Consider the following 19866-nt stretch of genomic DNA (forward strand, 5'->3'; position numbering starts at 1 on the left):
TATATATATATATATAGTGTTAGCGTCAGGAAGGGCACCGGCCGTAAAACAGGGCCATGCCTGACAGTTCGCACCCGCGACCCAACAGATGAGAGAAAAGCGGTAGATATGGAGGAGAATTCCTTATTGAGAAAAATATTACAAAATGTGTTTTTTCTTGTGAATGTATGTTAAACAAAATATTTATGTTACTGATGTAGTGATGTGTGATCAATATTTCCAACTATTAAACATGTCTTTACATAAGAATATGATAAATATGTATTATTTATATGCATTCGCAATTTTTTCGAAAGGGAAAACGCTTATACAATAATGTTTACAGTATTAACAGAGCCGGGATGAGTGGCTCAGATGGTTGAAGCGCTGGCCATCTGACTCGAACTGTCCAGGTTCGATCCTGGCTCAGTCCGGTGGTATTTGAAGGTGCTCAAATACGTCAGCCTCGTGTCGGTTGATTTACTTGCACGTAAAAGTGGGACTAAATTCTAGCACATCGGCGTCTCCGAAAACCGTAAAAGTAGTTAGTGGGGCGTAAAGGAAATATTATTATTATTATTATTATCATCATTAGTAAGAGCTTCCTTATTATTTACGTGAAGTACAGATATGTTTAAATGTGAACAAACCTACTGTTTTTCATTTTTTATACAATATGAAACGAACGATGAGGCACTGCGTTGTGACCACGCTGACCCAGGAAAATTTAGCGCGCCTGGAGCGGGAAGAGTTAAAGGCCGCGTGCACACCGAACGCGCTTCGCATAGTGTGTCGCGTGTTGCTCAACGCTAAGCGTCACGCTAAGCATAACCAGTGCTTTGTTCGTAATCCAGGTGTTCACACCGTCCGCGCTCTGCTGCGCTGAACGCCTATCTTACAGCTAAGCGAAGCGCCAGACAACGCGCAGTGTTGGTTAATTGCTTAGCGTTACCTAGCTGGTTCTGAATCTATGGAAGAAGAAATTATTCATGCAGTGTTTCAAACAGAATAAATATGGAACCCAAGACACAAAAACTATAAAAATGTAACTGTTTTGCAAAATAAGTGGACTTAAGTATCTACAACAGTTGTATCGCGTTCCTACAGTAAACATATACAGTAATATTACTTCTACTGTCACAATTTACTGGGCTTAACATTGTGACAGGATGAAATTGGGTATGAATTTTAGTGTCGGAAGTGTCCGAGGAGAAGTTCGGCTTGCCAGGTGCAGGTCTTTTGAATTGACGTCCGTAGATGACCTGCATCATGATGAGGATGAAATGATTATAAATACACACATACACCCAGCCCCCGCGCCGACTCTGCCGGTAATCGAACCCGGGACTCTGTGACCAAAGGCCAGTGCGGTAACCATTTAGCCGGACACTTTGTGACAAAGTGCATAGAATCTCCCAGACTCTGTCATATAGGTTTATAATTTTGCCAATGGAGAGTGGTAACATGAAGAATATCACTCTGCAGGCTAGTAGTGGGCTTGGAAGTAAATATTTCTGTTTATTAATTATATTTGTCACACATTTACTCCACTTTTGTTACACATGATTAATTATGTATGCTAATTGTAACAATATTGCAAAATACTATTTATAATTATTATATAAAGAGCGTGATTTAGCCGAAAATTTAATTTCCACGTGTTTGCTACACAGTGCTCCTAGATAATTTGGAAAATTGAATTTCTCCCAATACTTCTCTGCCACTTGACGCCACATTCCAGTTGCAGGGTTTGGAAGGTCAAAGGTATTCTTTGTCATTCTTAAGTAATCATAAAATGTATCGCGATAAAGTCTTGCACCTCTGTGCAAACGATGGAATTCTCTGAAACTAATTCGTTCTTCATTAAATTCATGAACCCACTTTCGATTCTTTTTCCTAATTTTCAATTTTAGGTAACTGTTATCCATCAGTAAACTGTTTCTAGTGTACTTGGATAACGGCATTAGTTTGTGACCACCCTAAAACGCCTCGCACCAAACTAAGCTGAGAGCACGGCGTAGAGTTTTCGGTGTGAACAGCAAGCACGCCTTGCGCTATGCATTGCATTTCACGCTTCACACTATGCGAAGCGCACTCGGTGTGCACGCGACCTTACACTTATTCAGGTAGCATGGTATATCCAAGGATAGGTGTAGAGGATTCCTGTTAGTAGTGTCTCCGGCGTCAGATTGCGAAAAGCGACCGATATCTCCGCGTGCGATAAAAAGGCAAATTGTGATGGCACGGCGCGACTTGTGGGTTGCTCTCGTGCTGTTGTCAGTCGGTATCGAAATTGGGTTAACGATAGGTAAACTACAACGCTTCGTCCGTTGACAGCGGCACATTGATGCCAGAGCCCAGCGGGGAATGGCGCGCATTTTTCCGAGCGATAGCGAGATATCGCGAACTGGTAGAACGGCGATGAACAGCGCAATGTTTCCCAGCACATGGTTCATCGAACGCTAATGCGCATGGCCTGCGGAGTCGTGACCCCTACCCCAATGCCGACTGCACACCACAAAAAACACGCATGAGGCGGGCGCACAAAGTCATCTCCACTGGACTGGTCTGGAAAAAGGTCGCTTGGATCGATGAAACCAGATTTCTGGTTCGTATACGCCGATTTTCATTGGAGGATATGGCACATGGTTGCACGGTCGAGCGGAGACAGACCAGCGGAAGACGTGTAGGGCACACTGGGACCCATTATTCCGGTACACCAATCCTGAACAGCTATCTATTATCTGGACGTTATTGAGAACAAAGTCCACCCGTTCAAATCAACAGTGTCCTCTCATGGTGACGGCCAGACCCAACAGGACAATGCGCTATGCCACATTGCTAAGATTTTGAAGAACTGTTTCAAGGAACATGATAGTGAATTTGCAACGACACCGCTCTCAAAAAAGTCCCGATGTGAGCCCCAGTGAAGATTTGTGATTCGACTTGCAAAAGCGGGTTCGTGCAATTTCACCATCCCAGTACGCCAACTGGAGGACCTGCTGCTGCGCTAGTGGTACCAGATACCCCAGGATACCTTCCGCCACCTCGCTGAATCAATACCTCGCAGACTGACTGCAATTCTATCAGCAAAAGCTGATCTACATTGTATTAGACATAATGTAATGACTCGTATGAGTAAATGAGGTTGATGGTGAAAATGTTTCTATCAATGGGACTGGAGCTAAACGCGGTGTGTGACCATATAGACCTGACGCCTTAACGATCATGGCCACCAAACGGTAAACCAAGCATGTAATATGCAGCAATAATAATCTCAGTCAGAATATTTCTCATTTAATTCAGCCTTTGTCCGGGTTCATTATGCATATCAGCGTCGACACAGATAGGTCTTATAGCGACAATGGGACAGGAAAGGGCTAGGACAGGGAAGGAAGCAGCCATGGAAATAATTAAGGTACAGCTCCAGCATTTGCCTGGTGTGAAAATGGGAAACCATGGAAAACATCAATCATCATTGATCTGCACTGAGGACTGTCACCAAGGTGATTGATTCCCTAACAATTGTTTACCTAGGCTTTTCTTAAATTATTTCAAAGAACATAGATATTTATTGAACATTTACCTTGATAAAAATTCCCATTCCCTAACTCTTTTTCCTATGAATGATTATTTGCTTCAATTTGTCCTCTGAAATTCTAAACAGCGTTCTCCCCACGACCTTTTAAATGGGCCCACCGCGCTGCCGTTTTTGCATATATTTGCTATTTACGTAATATTAATACATATATTAAGTCACCGGGTGCTCCAAATTAAAGTAAGTGTACTATAAGACTGTTTATTTAAATTATAAATCTTCATTATTGTTAGCATAACTGTATAGATTACATCAGAGTTTAAATGTTTAGCTTTACTATCACGTAGCGTTGTGCACAAGCGGTGTCTGGATTAGCATGGAATTGCATGCAAACTCTTGATTCCGCCTGTCATCACAAATATGTTTGGCACTCCACAGTAACCTAGTTGTCAGTCCCAGAGACACATGGTTATGAAAGAGCAGTAGAATACTGGAAGTTTTGTCTTGTTTGTGATAATTTAGCAGTTAATATTTACGTGTCTCATACCATTGTTAGTGAACTGAGGCAAATACAATGAAATGTTATCATATTCATTTTTACGCAGCATTCCCTGCCCGGTTACTCATTCCTGCCATCCAGCTGAGAAAATTTCTGGCAAGAAAGCTGGTAAGTATATCTTCATATTAAGGGCTCGGATGTTTAAGACCTAGAAATAGCCCAAATAAGTAAGCAAGTACGACCTCAAAAGAGACAAAGTATGATGTAAAAATGATGACATATAACCCAAAAATGTTTAATCTAAATATGGCCATTTTAAAATAAGTTATTAATTGAAACAGCCATTCCTTTAATACATATGTGTTAACTAAATACCTAAATACCTTATTCTTACTTTCATATTAACTTTCTGAACATACATATGTAGCAATTATTCACTGTCTAATATCCGTGATTCACTTATCAAACATCTGTGAATACATACCTATAAGGTACTCATTTTGCTAAGATTATCAGATCACCCAACATTTTAAAAATCGAAACATGTTCGCACCCTGCATTGTTGGTTTAAATATGAGAAAACTAGAATTCAATCTGCTTCTGAAATATTTTGAACATTTAAACCCAGATTTCATTAATATTACTCAAAAGCGTTGAAGTTTAAACTAAGCACCACGAAAGGAATTAAGTAGAGGTCTTTCAATACATTATAGAAGGGCGGCAGGGCATATCGTGCAAACTCACAAACCATTTTCGTTCTTCTCCAAGGGTGGAATTGAAGTGTATGACAAGATTCCACTTCAAAGCATCAGGCGCAAAAATATCTGATAATCACTTAACACATTCTTGTAAGAATAGAAGCTCCTTTCTATGTCACAAGACGTTATTTGTGCATATAGGAATAATGCTGTCGAGTACGCACTCGTCTTGAAATGTTCTGGTACCTTTCTCTAAGAACATCATTTATCTTGCACACACGGCGAAAACAGTCATTTCGATTAAGCACGTTCTGAAGTTTCCGTTTTACAGTGTCGCCAAATATTCCATGTGAATATTGTACTGGAAGTTCAACACGTCTCAAATTTTAATACTTGCATGAATTTCTAAGCTAGCAGCTTCTAAACGAGTAATTGCATTTGATATAATTCCCAAGTTCAACTATATAAATGCCAGAGTTTCTGTTGGAAAACAATTGCTGCACAATCTTAATAGAAGAGGCAGAGTATTTTACCTGCATTAAGTGCAGATATGATACCAAGAAGCAGTTCTGTGGACACGAGTTGGCATTCAATAAGTTGATGATTTTCCACAACTACAGCTGCCGTCAAACTGCCGAAATATGCCGTTCCTACGAAAATAGTTCAAAATAGGACCTTATGATAAAAAAAAGCAAAAATATAGATTTATATAAAAAATAAAAATAACTTAACTGCGACGATAATGGCCTGATTTGCACCAAAAACCAATCAGGCAAGAAAATGGAGAAGACTGAAAAAATAGGACTTTTTCTACGCATCCAAGCGCTGTTCATATTATAATCTTTCCTGCCATTAAAAGCTCCACTCAAGGTTACTTGTCTGCTAATGTCATTCTATGCCATCTCTCCACCGACAGCTTAGAACATCATGCTTTCTCAAGCAGCTTGTCTCCTTATTCCTAAGTCTTCCTAATCCAAACTTTTCAAAATTTTCATAACACTACTATCGTCAGAAATCACCAATAACAGTGCTATTTTCCCTTGGATCTTTTCCAGTCTTTGTATCAAGTGATCATGCAATGGGTCCCATGTAATGGAACCATACTGTAACTGGAGACCTACCAGGGACTTGTACGCCGTCTCCTTTACATCGTCACTACAACACCTATTTTGTAAAATGGAGAAGTGGTTATTACATACCATAAATAATAAACGTTATTTGCCTTACATCCCACTAACTACTTTTACGGTCTTCAGAGAGGCCGAGGTGTTGGAATGTTGTCCTGCAGGAGTTCCTTTACATGTCAGTAAATCTACCAACATGAGGCTGGCGTATTTGAGCACCTTCAAACACCACCGGACTGAGCCAGGATAGAACCTGCCAAGTTGGTGTCAGAAGATAAGCGCCTCAACCGTCTGAGCTACTCAGCCCGGCCATACTACTACTAAGGCCAAAAATGGACACTGCAAATGGAGCATCAGGACACAATTTTTCGACAAGGGATATTACTTTTCAGAATAAATGTAGATTTTAAATATAATTTTCTTCCTGTTTGTCTTTAGAATGTAGGAATTGGGATAAAAATTTCGGAAAAACTGCTCTAAGCCATTTCCATTTAAAACAAAGCATAAATTTTATTTAAAATTTCTGAATTTTTACTTTACCAATAGCACTATAGAAAAGTGATTAAATTTCACATTGATATTAGACGTTACCTATTTAACAGAAATGACACAAAATTTGACATTACCGATTTATCAGAATTTCTACAAATGCTATAAACACTGCATTACAAATGTACAAATAGTACCACAAAATGCTAAATGTAGAAGTGAAAAAAAGTAAATTTCTAATTTTGAAACTAAATGCATACCTGCCAACTTTACAAAACCAAAAATTTTTATATGAAAATCAGGAGATATCACGAGATACAATTGGTCAAAATTGCTTATTCTACATGTCTTGCACAAATCAATAGTACTATGGTATACATATATTATAATACTTACTGTCTCAAAACCCGACTGTTGCTATATGAGTCTACAAGGCTGAAAATTACACATCTCTATTCCCTCATAGGAAGTATGCGAGTGAGATGACTGGTTTCTGATAAGCCTTCCGTTAATAGAATGCACTCGTGCTCCACACGTGTGAATCAGTCATGAACTTAGATGCCATTACTTAAAAAATGCATCGATTAATATATTGCATCATGAGCCAACGTGATTACGATACGTGCAATGCTATGTTTATCAGGTAATAAAATAATCCAGAATTTTCTCCAAATGGCTCCAAAAATTTCTAGAAAAATCACTAAATGCTATCTTTGAAATCCTGTCACTAAAAAAAAAAAAAGACGACTCCAAATCTAGCGACTAGTCTCTGGAATCGACTAGACTGATGTGAACGAACACGAACATAGCACCCGAGAACGAGAGGTTGACAAATATATGTGTCGCACTATACAAGTTTCAGTAAACATCGCACATTCGTGCGCATTTCTCGTAATAATAAATATCGATATTTCATTTGAAAGCGACCAATGAGCAAAGGACTTCCAGCCACTGGCGTACAAAGCTGAAATGGTGGGATCTGAAAACAAATGTAAAAAAAAAAAGAGCTGAAATTGGGATAAATAATAAAATAATCGAGAGGCGGGGAAAAACTGTTGAAAATCGGGAGTCTCCCGCCTAAATCGGGAAAGTTGACAGGTATCTAAATGGGTCAGAAATGTTTTCTACAAAATTTAATTGTAAGTAGAGTTGGTAGGTTCTATTTTTTAATAGGACGGTTTAAGGCAGAGCATTTTCCTCCGAGTTGCTTCAGAGACTCCGTAATATTAAGTAGTACATACGTTACACCGAAGGTACTAGTCAAGTAGTTTTCACAGGGGCGGAGGAGGGGGTGGTGTTGGTCGAAGGAAGAACGGACAAAAATTTTAAAATACATATTGTACTTCATGTTTGTAATGAACACTGGCAGTACTAAACTGTATCCATCTTACTAATAAACGGTGTATAACCTTTATACAAGGTTTATACAACGTTTATGTGAAATTCGTTAGTAACAAACCGTGTATAAGCCTCCTGTGTATACATCTGTTATAGTTATTCATTGAATTGCTTATACAGACCAGGACCCTTGTATAAGCACTGTATAGCAGCGAGTAGCGGAAAAAGAAACGAGTGAGCAGTTTATTTTCGTGGTATTTATTGTCTACAGTAATATAATCGTGGTGAAACATTCGACTTATCCATTTAACACACATTGAAAAAATGGACGATAACGTTGATCTTCACGATATTTTAAACATAGAAGACATACACCATTCAGAGGTTATGGAGGCTAAACATCTTCGTAAAGCAAGACACTTTAAAGAGACGGAATGACAATGAATAATGGATCCAGATAAAAAATGGCATAACTTGAAAACCATAAGTAATATGATTTCCATACTCTGTAGTCAAATATGCAGAAATATGATGTATAAATGCCTAATAGAAACGTTTTTGATCAAACCTTTCTTTTAAGCTACAAAACAGTTTTTCCTTTCTCCTGAAAAGTAAGGATTTTGGAATGTGTACCCTTTTCAACTCGCCGATTCAATTAAAATTGCTTACGTTTTCCGTACTACCCCAGTTAGGAACTTTTGATCTTTTCTTAAGCTTTTCCATTTCTTTTTTAGCGTTCATTACACAAGCAACCTGAAGAAATGTTGATATCAATATAAGTCAATTGCCAGCTGTCTCACGGAATGACAACGAATAACTATAAAAGAAATGATGGCTGGGCGTATGTTTGTGTAATAATGTGTTACTAATAAATAGACTTTTGAAAATGTGAGTACAAAGATCTTACATCTTTCTCAAATTTGAGTATAAAAAGGGACATATTCCTCGACATAAAAAATGGTATAACTTGAAAACCGTACGTAATATGATTTCCATACTTTGTAGTTGAATACGCAGAAATATGATGTATAAATGCCTAATAGAAACTTTTTTGTTCTAACCTTTTGTTTAGCAAGAAAACAGGTTTTCCTTTCTCCTGAAGAGTAAGGATTTTGGAATGTGTGCCCTTTTCAACTCGCCGATTCAATTACAATTGCTTACGTTTTCCGTACTCTCCCAGTTAGGAGCTATTGATCTTTTCTTAAGCTTTTCCATTTCTTTTTTTTGGCATTCATTACACAAGCAAGCTGAAGAAATGTTGATATTAGTATAAGTCAATTTCCAGCTGTCTCACTTAGTATTGCCACCGCATTATCGATATGCCGTGCTACTGTGCGACTTTCTGGAAAGTTTTGCGCGTAGATAACCAGCAGAAGCGATCATAAGGGCGGTGAACGTGCGAAATACGTCGGTGAACTGCAGGAAGAGATTCCTATGCCTTGGAACGAATGTGTACGTACTGTATAGTAATACAATGCGTATTTTATTAGTACGCAAAATGTAAAACGCTTATACAGGGTGTATTCACTGTGTAACTAAACAAGAGTTAAACAACTGTATAAGGACTTTTTATTAGTAAGACGGTATATCTATTCCAGCAGTTGTGTTGAAATAAAGAATGATGGGTCCACTAGTAATAATCCATTTCCTTTGAACATGAGATGTTTTGTTGTCTATACGTTCACTTCTTTTTACAGAACAGGAAGATTACTTAACTTCAACATTGTGAAAGTTGAATCACTATCACTTTTTTTTGGCAACACCTGTATAAGGGATACTGTCTGGATATCCGTAGCTTCTTCGCTGTTAATATTGGGCCTTTTAGAAAAGTAGAATAGAAAATTGCCTGGTTTATTCTCTACGGCAGTTACTTAAAAATCAAAACACTTATAACAACTGTCGATTTTCCTCAACAGTGACCTTGCCAAAAGTACCCACTAACAAAAAATCAAAGACTTTTAAATGACAATATCATTTCTAATACCATAACGCAGGATAAGAAAGTTAATTCAATAAGAAATCACACTCGATTGCTGTCCTCATTCGTGAAGAACCAATATTTCATGAATATTTAAACTTTGTCACCAATGGAGAGCTGGCGAGTATAAATTTCACACCCGGCATTACTTGGTTCTTCCGATTCTTCTCTTGACAGGTTTACAGAACTTAACATGCAGGCTGAACTGTACAGGGAATGTACTCAACTGGATGGGAATCAATAAAATGAAGCCAGTTGAATTTTTCAACTGTACAAAGTATTGCTACCTACTTTCACTAATTACCCAACATCTACTATGGAGAACATAAAAGGATGTCTACACCACAAATTGTCCTACCTGTCCGTTGCGATGCTGATGCTGTAAATGTGGTGGGAGGAGATGTGGCTGAGGCAAGTGTGATGTCGCAGCAGCTGCCATCTGCTGGGGAGTTAGGTGGTTGTTGAGGAACACCAGATGTTCTGTAGCAGGCTGTAAAGAAGGATAACAGTGCTGAGACAATCTAAGTAGAATTCCTATTTCTTTTGCAAAAGAGACTGATTTCATCAAGTAATTAGCAACAAAAAATCTGCAGAACAACAGAGCATAAGGGAACAGCAGCTGCAATGCCTGGTTTGTACCATGGTGGCATTTAAAGCTGGCAGCATCAAGGCAGCGTCACTGCACCATATTACTATCTAAGCTACGTAGAACGCCGGCAAATACAATTTGGGAAGTTAGTGAAGATGACTGCCGGCCAGCCAGATGGCCAACAGATACCAGACTGCCACGTGGTCAGTGAGATGACATTGTCAGCCATATCGCTTGGCCTTCCTGAATGTGTTCATTGCCTAATACTTTAGACAGCTTCTCAATAGGTTTCATGAAGCTAAGTGAACCCTGTTCCAGCCCTCAGTCTGGAGTGGATGGGAATTAAAGCCTGGGCCTCCAGGTATGAGACAGGCACACAACCTCTATACCAGAGGTGCTCAGCTGGGCGCCCACGGGACAATATGCCCAGCATGAGCACCTCTGCTCTACACCATGGGGTTGGAAGGTTAGTTTACATAAAGTGTAGAACTTCAATTTCAGGAGTGCTTTCCAAATCACAAATGTCTGCCACAAGTTACAGTGAGCATGCACATTACATTCTGTGATACAAATGTTCATCATGTGCCAAGAAGCAGTGGGCCTTAATCTGTCAAGAGTGGAGTGCCGAGCACTACTTGCACGGCACATGCGTGTACTGTACTGCAATTTAGCTGTTATGATCAAAGCTGATTGTGTTTTAACTCATTTCTGCTTGAAACGGAAGGTTTAAGCTTTCGAACGATATACCTTGATCCCAATTTCAGTAGTGTTTTGTCACTGAAATTCGAGTGATATTCAAGGAATGTTCATCTCTGCCACCAGGGGCAAGCACTGTTTTTGTCTGCTATCTGTCAAATACCATGCACACTTCTTGAATTATAACTTTGTTTGTTGACATGACTGTCAACAGAAACAAACATTTTATCTATTCAGGGCTCTCGAGACTGCATTTCCCCATCCTTTTTCCTCATCACACGCTGGCTTGTATTCTGCTGGTCTTGAGCGGAGATGGCTTTTATAAACAAATGGGCGTGATTGAGTGTGGAAATAGAGGATGTTTTAGATCAGTTAAGTGGTTCTGACCAAAGTTTGTTAGATTCAGATGGTGATTTGAGTGAAGTGGTTCATATCACTCCACAAGAATTCCTTGGTTTGGAATCAGAGACGACTGATAATGCACAGAATGGCAATCTGCATGCCACGTCTAACACATTTCGGTGGGAAAACATCTAATTACGAGGGTCAAATGGAACCGTTTATAGGGAACCCAGGACCTAAGAATGAAGCCGTTGGGGAATGTGAAGGTGTGACGGTTCTTAAGACGTTCTTTATGGACGAGTTAGTGGAGCTAATAGTTCGTGAAACAAATTTATATCCTGAGCAAAGAATCCAATCAAGGGGCTTATTACCACTTCGTTCCAGATTGCGGGATTGTAAACCAGTCATGAAAGACGAGATGTTGTGATTGCTCTCCATATGCTAATGGCTATAATACAAAATCCTAATGCTACAAAGCTATTTTTCTAAAAGCTCTATTCTGACTATGTCAATTTTTGGGTGAGTTATTTCAATGGATGTATCTGAATCAGTAACTTTATGCATTTCAACAACAATGAGGCACATGATACACATCAGAAACCCGCCAAACTTTTCAAAATTTATCCGATGATGACGTGTACTACAAACAGAAAATTCGGAGAGAGACAGGGTTTCGGTGTCCAGACTGCGATGTGGGTCTCTGCGTTGAGGGATGTTTAAAGACCACACCAAACTCTACTATTAAGGTAAGATAGTATCATATTTTCGAAAAGATGGTGTTTTCTAAACATGTGAAAGTTTCATGAACATCCGTAAAATAATACCAAATTTGTGTTCTTTTGAATAAAGCATTACACGAATCTGGGAAAATTTAAACATCGCGGTCAGAACTCCTCCCGCATCACAGAGACGACCGGGCATTTAAATCCACCACGGTCAGTGGGTAGGGTCTGACACATCCCACTCTGATGAGTCTAGTGTCAGACCTAAGACGAAACGCTGGTTAACAGAGCAAACGCCTGAAAAGCCTTACATCTGATCTGTTTTTTGACATGCTCTCTTGGAGGAAAAATATCTAATTCCCTCCTTGGGAACATAGAATTTCCATTCAGAATTACTAGACGGGCAATAATTCCATTGTGGAGTTTTATCTCCCGTATGCAGTTATCAGACTGTGCCTCTTATATAGGGCTTCTGATAAGTTCACCTGCATACACCCCAGCGTCAGTGGGTAGGGTCTGACACATCCCACTCTGATGAGTCTGGTTAATAAAGCAAACGCCTGAAAAGCCTTACATCTGATCTGTTTTTAAAGTTTAAATTGACGAAATAGTGGACAAAATCTCTGAATAAAGGTTGCATAGGCAATAAACATAGAAATTAATGCAACTGACTTATACATCATTCATTATTGTTAGGTCTAGGAGTAGTTTTTTCAATGTCTTTTCTATCTGTAGTTCAGAGCCTCTCAAACGTCCAAAATCTCACGTGTGCAAATTGAGGAGCAGAGTTCCTGTGCACAGTGCATCGGTCCCACTCGGCTCGGATCAACACTTCGTCTCTGGGCTACTCGGCTAAGCTTGGCTCGGATTTGGAGCACTACGGAGCAAGCAAGGAAGAGGAAGACAGGCGGATCGAGCGAGACAGGCGTGGAGAAAGAGAGAGACAGCGCTATTGCTCCAAATCGAGGAGTGGGGGTCTGCACTCTGGTTAACCAAACGAAGTTGTCTTGTGCACTGTGCATAGTGCATGCACCCGGAGAGGCCCTGCTGTAGTTGTAATGCAAGGTCTTTGGTATTCTTATTACTTGCTACAACTTCTTCCAGGAGTAGAATTTTTAAAATCTAACTTATGGCCTTGCTCACAAGAGCTTTCAGTATGCTGGCGGAAGCCTCTCGCAGTTGAGTTCCGTGATTCAAATCCCGGCAACTCCACGCGAGATTTGTATGGGACAAAGAGGAGGTAGGACAGGTTTTTCTCTCCAAAATAATTTCATCTCATCTGTCCATCAGGAGTACGACAGCCTACAGAAGCCGGCACGATTCCTCTCCTCAATGCTAGATGAGCGGCTTCCTTCATTCCATTTCTGATCTGATCGAATGACTGGAAACAGGCTGTGGATTTTCAAATTAGCTAAGGATATATTTTCACTATCTGTATTAGAACTCATTATGCGTGAGAGTTAATTACGCTGGCTAACTATCTACCTATAACCACTAACTTCAATATCTTTTAACAAAGTTCTGCAGTAATTAGAACAATTTTCAAACATACACTGTCTCAACAGTACTGCTGCAAGCACAACAACAAAGTCAGGTTATGTTTGTTTACTTTGTGGTGGCCAACCTATTTTCCATTCGGCACCTGTTGGTATTGCCAACCTATACAAATAAGAAGTACCTCGCTTGGTATAAGCATACAACTTGTTTGAAGTGATTGGGTAACATGTGATTTATAGAGAGACACATGGAGACAATAGACTGGACAATAAAATAAGACAGTACAATATTTTCCTAGTATGCACGAACGAGCCAAGGACAGGACAATAACTAGGTACTGTCCTGCGGGTTAGCCTTACTTCCTATCTGTCGGGCCAACCTCTTACCCCTACCACCGCTTCTACTGTCCTGCCCTCGTGTGAACACGCTCGGGACAAAGCAATAAGGAAATAAAGGTGGGATAGGAACACAAGTATTCGTCAAAATGCCACTAGAGTAAGATTCCAACTTAAATTGTTCATTAGTGTTTGTAGAGAGCACGAATACCTGTCTGTACTAAATATAGGAATATATCACAAGAACACGAGGGAAAAATTATAGAAGGCATTGCTTTTAGATTTAGACTGAAAGGAAGTGATAGAGAGAATAAAAAAAGCCTCTGATCAATGTATTTAACGGAAGTAAACAAGAATACAGGATTAAGATGCAGTCAGGCGCTGGTGCAGACAGCGTGTAACCTGTAAATAAAAAATACCGTGGAGTGGGGTGACATTGATCCTAAGGTGTGAGATTGATCAAAGCATTTCACTTCAAATTTCATTCTGTGCAACCTAAGTGATTTTAGGAAAATTTCTTATTTTTATTTTGGCAATGAGTTCATATTTTGAAGTTGGTGAACTGTAAAAATGGAGTGTGTACAAAATGGTGGAATGAGTTTAGAAGCATGTGAAAATATTTCCTGATAATCAGCTATTTTTGTGCTATAAATACTAAGAAAGGTAAGTCTTAAAGTTATAGAAACACAGCGTGACCATCATAATTATCTGTTACTGCTATTTATGGGCTATTATTTAATGATTTTTTATTTCTTAAATATTCATTCCTGAGGGAGATATTAACCTTCAAACTTGATGGGGTGACATTGATCACTTTTAAGCTTAACTGTTTCCTACCTGTTTTAAAAACAGTTTGTTATTGTTTAATTAATTAATAAATAAATAAGATTTTTTTAAATTCTAGGTGTCACAATGGGAAGGGTATATAAAAGGAAGCCTGGCAGTAGGACATATGGCAATTTCTCTGAAGAACAGATCAGCGCTGCCCTACAAGATGTAATAGACAACAACATGTCTCTGAGAAAAGCTGCTGAGAAGCATAAACTCAGTTATGGCACTCTCAATAATAAATACCACGGACTTAGGATTAAGAAACATGGTGGGCAAACTGTGTTGAGGCTAGAGGAAGAAAAAAGTCTAATAAAAGCTGTCATAACCTGTGCAGATTGGGGTTTTCCACTCGATTCATTCGATGTGAGGATGTTTGTCCAATATTATTTGAATAAGAATGATAAACAGGTCTCAAAATTTAAAAACAACCTTCCAGGACCAGACTGGGTCAGGGGTTTGCTCAGCAGACACAAGGATGAAGCAGGCAAAAGACTCGCAACAAACATCTCGGCAAACCGTGCAAAAGTGTCTCCTGAAGTGATTAAAGATTACTTTGTCAATCTGGAAAAATCTCTTACAGACATCTCCCCAGACTGCATTTTTAACTATGATGAGTCTAATTTGAGTGACGATCCAGGAAAGAAGCTCATCATTGCAAGACGAGGAGTAAAATACCCTGAAAAAGTCTGCAATCATTCAAAGTCGTCAATTTCGATTATGATCTGTGGGTCAGCTTCAGGTGTTCTTTTACCACCATATGTCATTTATAAGGCTGAAAGGCTTTACAATACTTGGGTGGAAAATGGACCAAGAGGCCAACCGTGTTGTGATGCGCCATGCTGTTCTAGAGGAGCGAGATACAACAGGACCAGTCATGGCTGGATTGATATGGATACATTTTGTGACTGGTTTGATACAATTTTTCTGCCACATGCAAAGCGTTTGCCAGGGAAGAAATTGCTTCTGGGAGATAACCTATCTTCCCACTTTTCTCCAGACGTTCTGCAGTCATGCAATGAAAACAACATCCTGTTTGTTTGCTTACCGCCCAATTCCACAAATATATGCCAGCCTTTAGATGTGGCTTTCTTTCGGCCCATGAAGCAAGCATGGCGTAAGACACTGACAGTATGGAAGCTTAGGAACAGAGGTCAGACCGGGCTTCCTAAGCCACAGTTTCCACAGCTTCTAAGGGAAGCGCTTGAGAAAATGGATAGTGTTCATCAAAAGAATGATGAAGTATGCCAGTCTGCAATCAAGAAGAACCTACAGGCTGGTTTTAGGGCAACAGGTGTGTACCCATTGGATGCTGGGAAGGTACTAAACAAACTCCCTTACAGTACTGACCCTAACATGGAAGAGAATATGAATAATTCATTGACAGAGTTTTTGAAAGAACAGCGGTATAAGGAAAATAATACCCCGCGCAGAAACAGGCAACTGAAAGTGATTCCTGGAAGGAGTATCACCTGCTTAGGACAATCTGATGAGTCTGAGGATGAAGAAGAAATCCCATCCAGTCAGTCTAGTAGTGAAGATGACGACGATAATGATGAAGATGATGATCCTCTTTACATCAATCCATCTAAACAGTGTGTTGCGTCAGGGAACTTTGTTCTAGCTAAGTTTAAGGGTGGGTCTCGTAAGAAAACTGAGTTTCGATTCGTGTGTGTGGTTCAAGAGGTTGAAGGTGATGAGGTGAAAGTCTTGGGAATGCGAAGCATGGGAGAATCAAGGAAAGTGTTTCGTACAGAGGAGAATGATATTAGTAATGTTTCATCCAAAGACATCATTGCTGTTCTACCGCAACCCAATCTTGAAGGAAGTGGTGCCAGATTGAGGTACATTTTCCCCACAAATATTGATGTCAAGGAAATGTGAAAACTGATATTAATTAAGTTTCTATGATTTCAGTGTTACCTAAGTTCCTATGATTTTAATGTTACCTGTGGACATGTCACTGATGAGGTTATTAATGAGTACATCAATAACCATTGGATTTATATATTGTATTGTTTGTTATTTATGTGCAAAGATTTACAGTCTTTTTATTTTTTCACTGTATTGATAAGAGAAATGTTCCAGTACCAGTTATATTTTAGAACTCATTTCCAATTTTTTAATGTATATTTTGTGCACTGGTAAATGATTTTTAATACATGTACCGTAATGTAACGTTCAGTTTTTCTCCTATTGATGTAAAAGGTGCATAACTGATTTAAAAAGTTTTGAGTTCCTACATAAATAATTCATTTTAGAAATGTTTTGTCTGTTCATTCCAAGAAGAGTATCTAATTTGATCAATCTCAACCCATCGATCAATCTCACCCCCTTAAATTCAACCAACCATTACTAGAAAACTACTTGGTAGAATTGGATGGGGGTGAAATTGGTCATATATAAGAGCCTCCTCTCCACTTCAGTGCTATTCATGGAAGGTGATCAATCTGACACCACACTATGGGTGAAATTGATCAGTGACATTTTTAATTTTTTTTCAGTCTTAAAAATATCATGAAAAATTATGCACCACATATGATGTTCTACTATTTGAGCTTAGTAAGAGGGTATTTTAATTAATTTATTATCTCCATTAATATAGAAGTTACGGTTAATTACACATTGAGAATGATCAATTTCACCCCACTCCACGGTACTGTGGTTCAAGTTTTCAAAATTTTCTGTTGACATCCTCATACACATTTTGTATTATTAATGATCTTCGAATTCCTTTAATAATAAAACAAACAATCTTAATGAAGAACTATGTGACCTTTGAACCACGGATTACAGCGGTGAAAGGCTGGTGCGCTGCAACACTCCAGCACTCATTCCAGCAACACACTCCAATATCATTTCATTTGTCATTCATTTATCATCGCCCCAGAGGAGTCTGACAGGATTCAGTAGCCAGCACAATTGCTATCCTCGCCGCTAGATGGGGGCTTCTCATTCCATTCCTGACCTGGACAAATGACTGGAAACAGGCTGTGGATTTTCACATTTACTTATAATTTCAACTTGCAAAACAAATAATTACTGTAAATATCTTCTAATTTTTAGATACCTATGTCTATTCAGTATTCTCCCAGAAAATTTCGTCAGCCAGGTGGCAGGAATAAGAAATGGCAGGGCGGGGAATACTATGTAAAACTTCAATATGAAAAATTACAATTCATTCCCCCAGGGCATTAATAATTATATCAGACAGGTAAACCCTAACTATCAAGCCAACAAGACATAACAGAGTATTTTGAACTTCTAGTATTCAACTGCTCCTTCCAAATCATGTAACAGTGGACTTACGCCTACCACTCGGTTGCTGTGGACATGTAGACTGCCATACAGGTTTGTGACGTCATGCGAAATAGAGGGCTAGCATGCGATTCCAAGCTAACCCATACCCCGCTCGTGTACGACACTATGTGGTAGTCAAGCTAAACATTTGATGATGTAATTGATGCAATTATGCTGACAATAATGATTTATCATTTAAATTAACAGTTTTGCAGTTTGCAGCATTTACATGTTAATTTTGAGCACCCAATGACTCAAAACAAACAGATTATTCGGCAATGAGTTGCCTAGTCACATGAAAGTACATCTAACATTTTTTTGTTGCTAGTTGCTTTTACGTCGCACCGACACAGATAGGTCTTATGGCGACGATGGGACAGGAAAGGGCTAGGAGAGGGAAGGAAGCGGCCGTGGCCTTAATTAAGGTACAGCCCCAGCACTTGCCTGGTGTGAAAATGGGAAACCACAGAAAACCATTTTCAGGGCTGCCGACAGTGGGGTTCGAACCTACTATCTCCCGAATACTGGATACTGGCCGCACTTAAGCGACTGCAGCTATCGAGTACATAAAATCAGCTTCATGGTCCGTATCGCACTTCAATCTTATGTTAATTTTAAGGACACTTCCTCTAAAGCATTACTTTGTCATTTTTATATATTTTTCATCTAAACAGTGTTATGTGGCTGAAGATGTTGATAATATACGAAACATGTACCACTTTTGACCATTAAAAATTGCCTTAAGCAATCATTGTATCGACTAGGTGGAAAATAATTAAATACTTAATTGTGAATCTGCAGCTATCGAGCTCGGTCATCTCGAACATGGCATGTTGGCTTACTATTTCCAAATAACAGGCAATGAGTTGCCTAGTTACATGAACCTCCTAGCATTAAAAGGCACTTCATGATACATGGCGGCAGGTTCCTCTTATATGCGGCATTTCTCACTGGACTATCATGATGCAGAGTACGTCACCTGGCGACAATCTATCCATGAAGGTCGAGCCAAATCTTGGTGCGGCTCTGTAATTAAGTGAATTACATAAAATAAATATATTTCCGTTCACTTCTCAAGACATGCAAAGGTCTCTTTCCTGTACTAGTGAGACAATTTGGAGGATTTAGGTACAAACCGCATCTTCTAACTCCCTCTGGTTTAAGAGGTTCAATTTTGTGAAACCCCACTGCAGTAAACAAACACTAACGCTGCCTCGCAAAAATGCAATCATATTTTGAACAAGTAATACCAACCTAACAATTAAACGAATACACAATTATGCTACTCACATCAATGATACTGTCATCACCCAAAGCCCAACGAGGAGGCTGCTTAGTGAATGGCGGAGGCAACGGGAAGTCAGGATCCGACTGTGGTCGCTGAAATATATAGCCCACCATTGCGTCGTCTTGAGATCGAGCTAACTGATGACGATTCGCATCTGGAATCTGCAAAGACAAAACAGAAGTTTGATATATTACAGTAACAACCAAATAATTCTTCAACACCTGTTCACATATTGTAACATTTATTCACGCACAGGAAAGAATCAAAACTCAAGAGAGAATGTCTAATAGATATAAAACATATTTAGGGTTCCTAGAACATGTTTGATGACTGCCTCGAACCCTCACCCCTACCTATCCAAGCGGAACACATCTGGTAAAAGCCACGACAGACACTTTTTAAAAAAACAGTACATTACGAATACACTTAACGTTTCTCAACCGTTAACCTTAGAACTGGCAAATGTCCAATATTCAACATGTTTTTATTGACTTATTTCTTCAACATAGGTCATGACAGCCTACTTCTTGTCGTTCTCAATGTTCACAGCAATCATGAGTTCAGTTTCATTCATATTTACAATCTCTTTGGGCACAATTACACAGAAATAAATGAGTGCAGTTTTC

At 39.2% G+C, this 19866-nt stretch overlaps 1 protein-coding gene across 2 annotated transcripts in view; it reads right to left on the minus strand.

The window, feature by feature from the left end:
• pum (pumilio) overlaps positions 1-19866 on the minus strand; it is a 978781-nt gene that overhangs the window by 941100 nt on the left and 17815 nt on the right. For both annotated transcript variants that reach the window (XM_067158497.2, XM_067158496.2), the window contains exons 3-4: positions 19243-19401; positions 10002-10133 (exon numbers count right to left, since the gene is read on the minus strand). In XM_067158497.2, the coding sequence (XP_067014598.1) occupies positions 10002-10133; positions 19243-19401 (291 nt within the window). The remainder of the gene's footprint in view (positions 1-10001; positions 10134-19242; positions 19402-19866) is intronic.

The sequence above is a fragment of the Anabrus simplex genome, chromosome 14 (genome assembly GCF_040414725.1).
Source record: "Anabrus simplex isolate iqAnaSimp1 chromosome 14, ASM4041472v1, whole genome shotgun sequence".
Classification (NCBI taxonomy): Eukaryota; Metazoa; Arthropoda; class Insecta; order Orthoptera; family Tettigoniidae; genus Anabrus; species Anabrus simplex.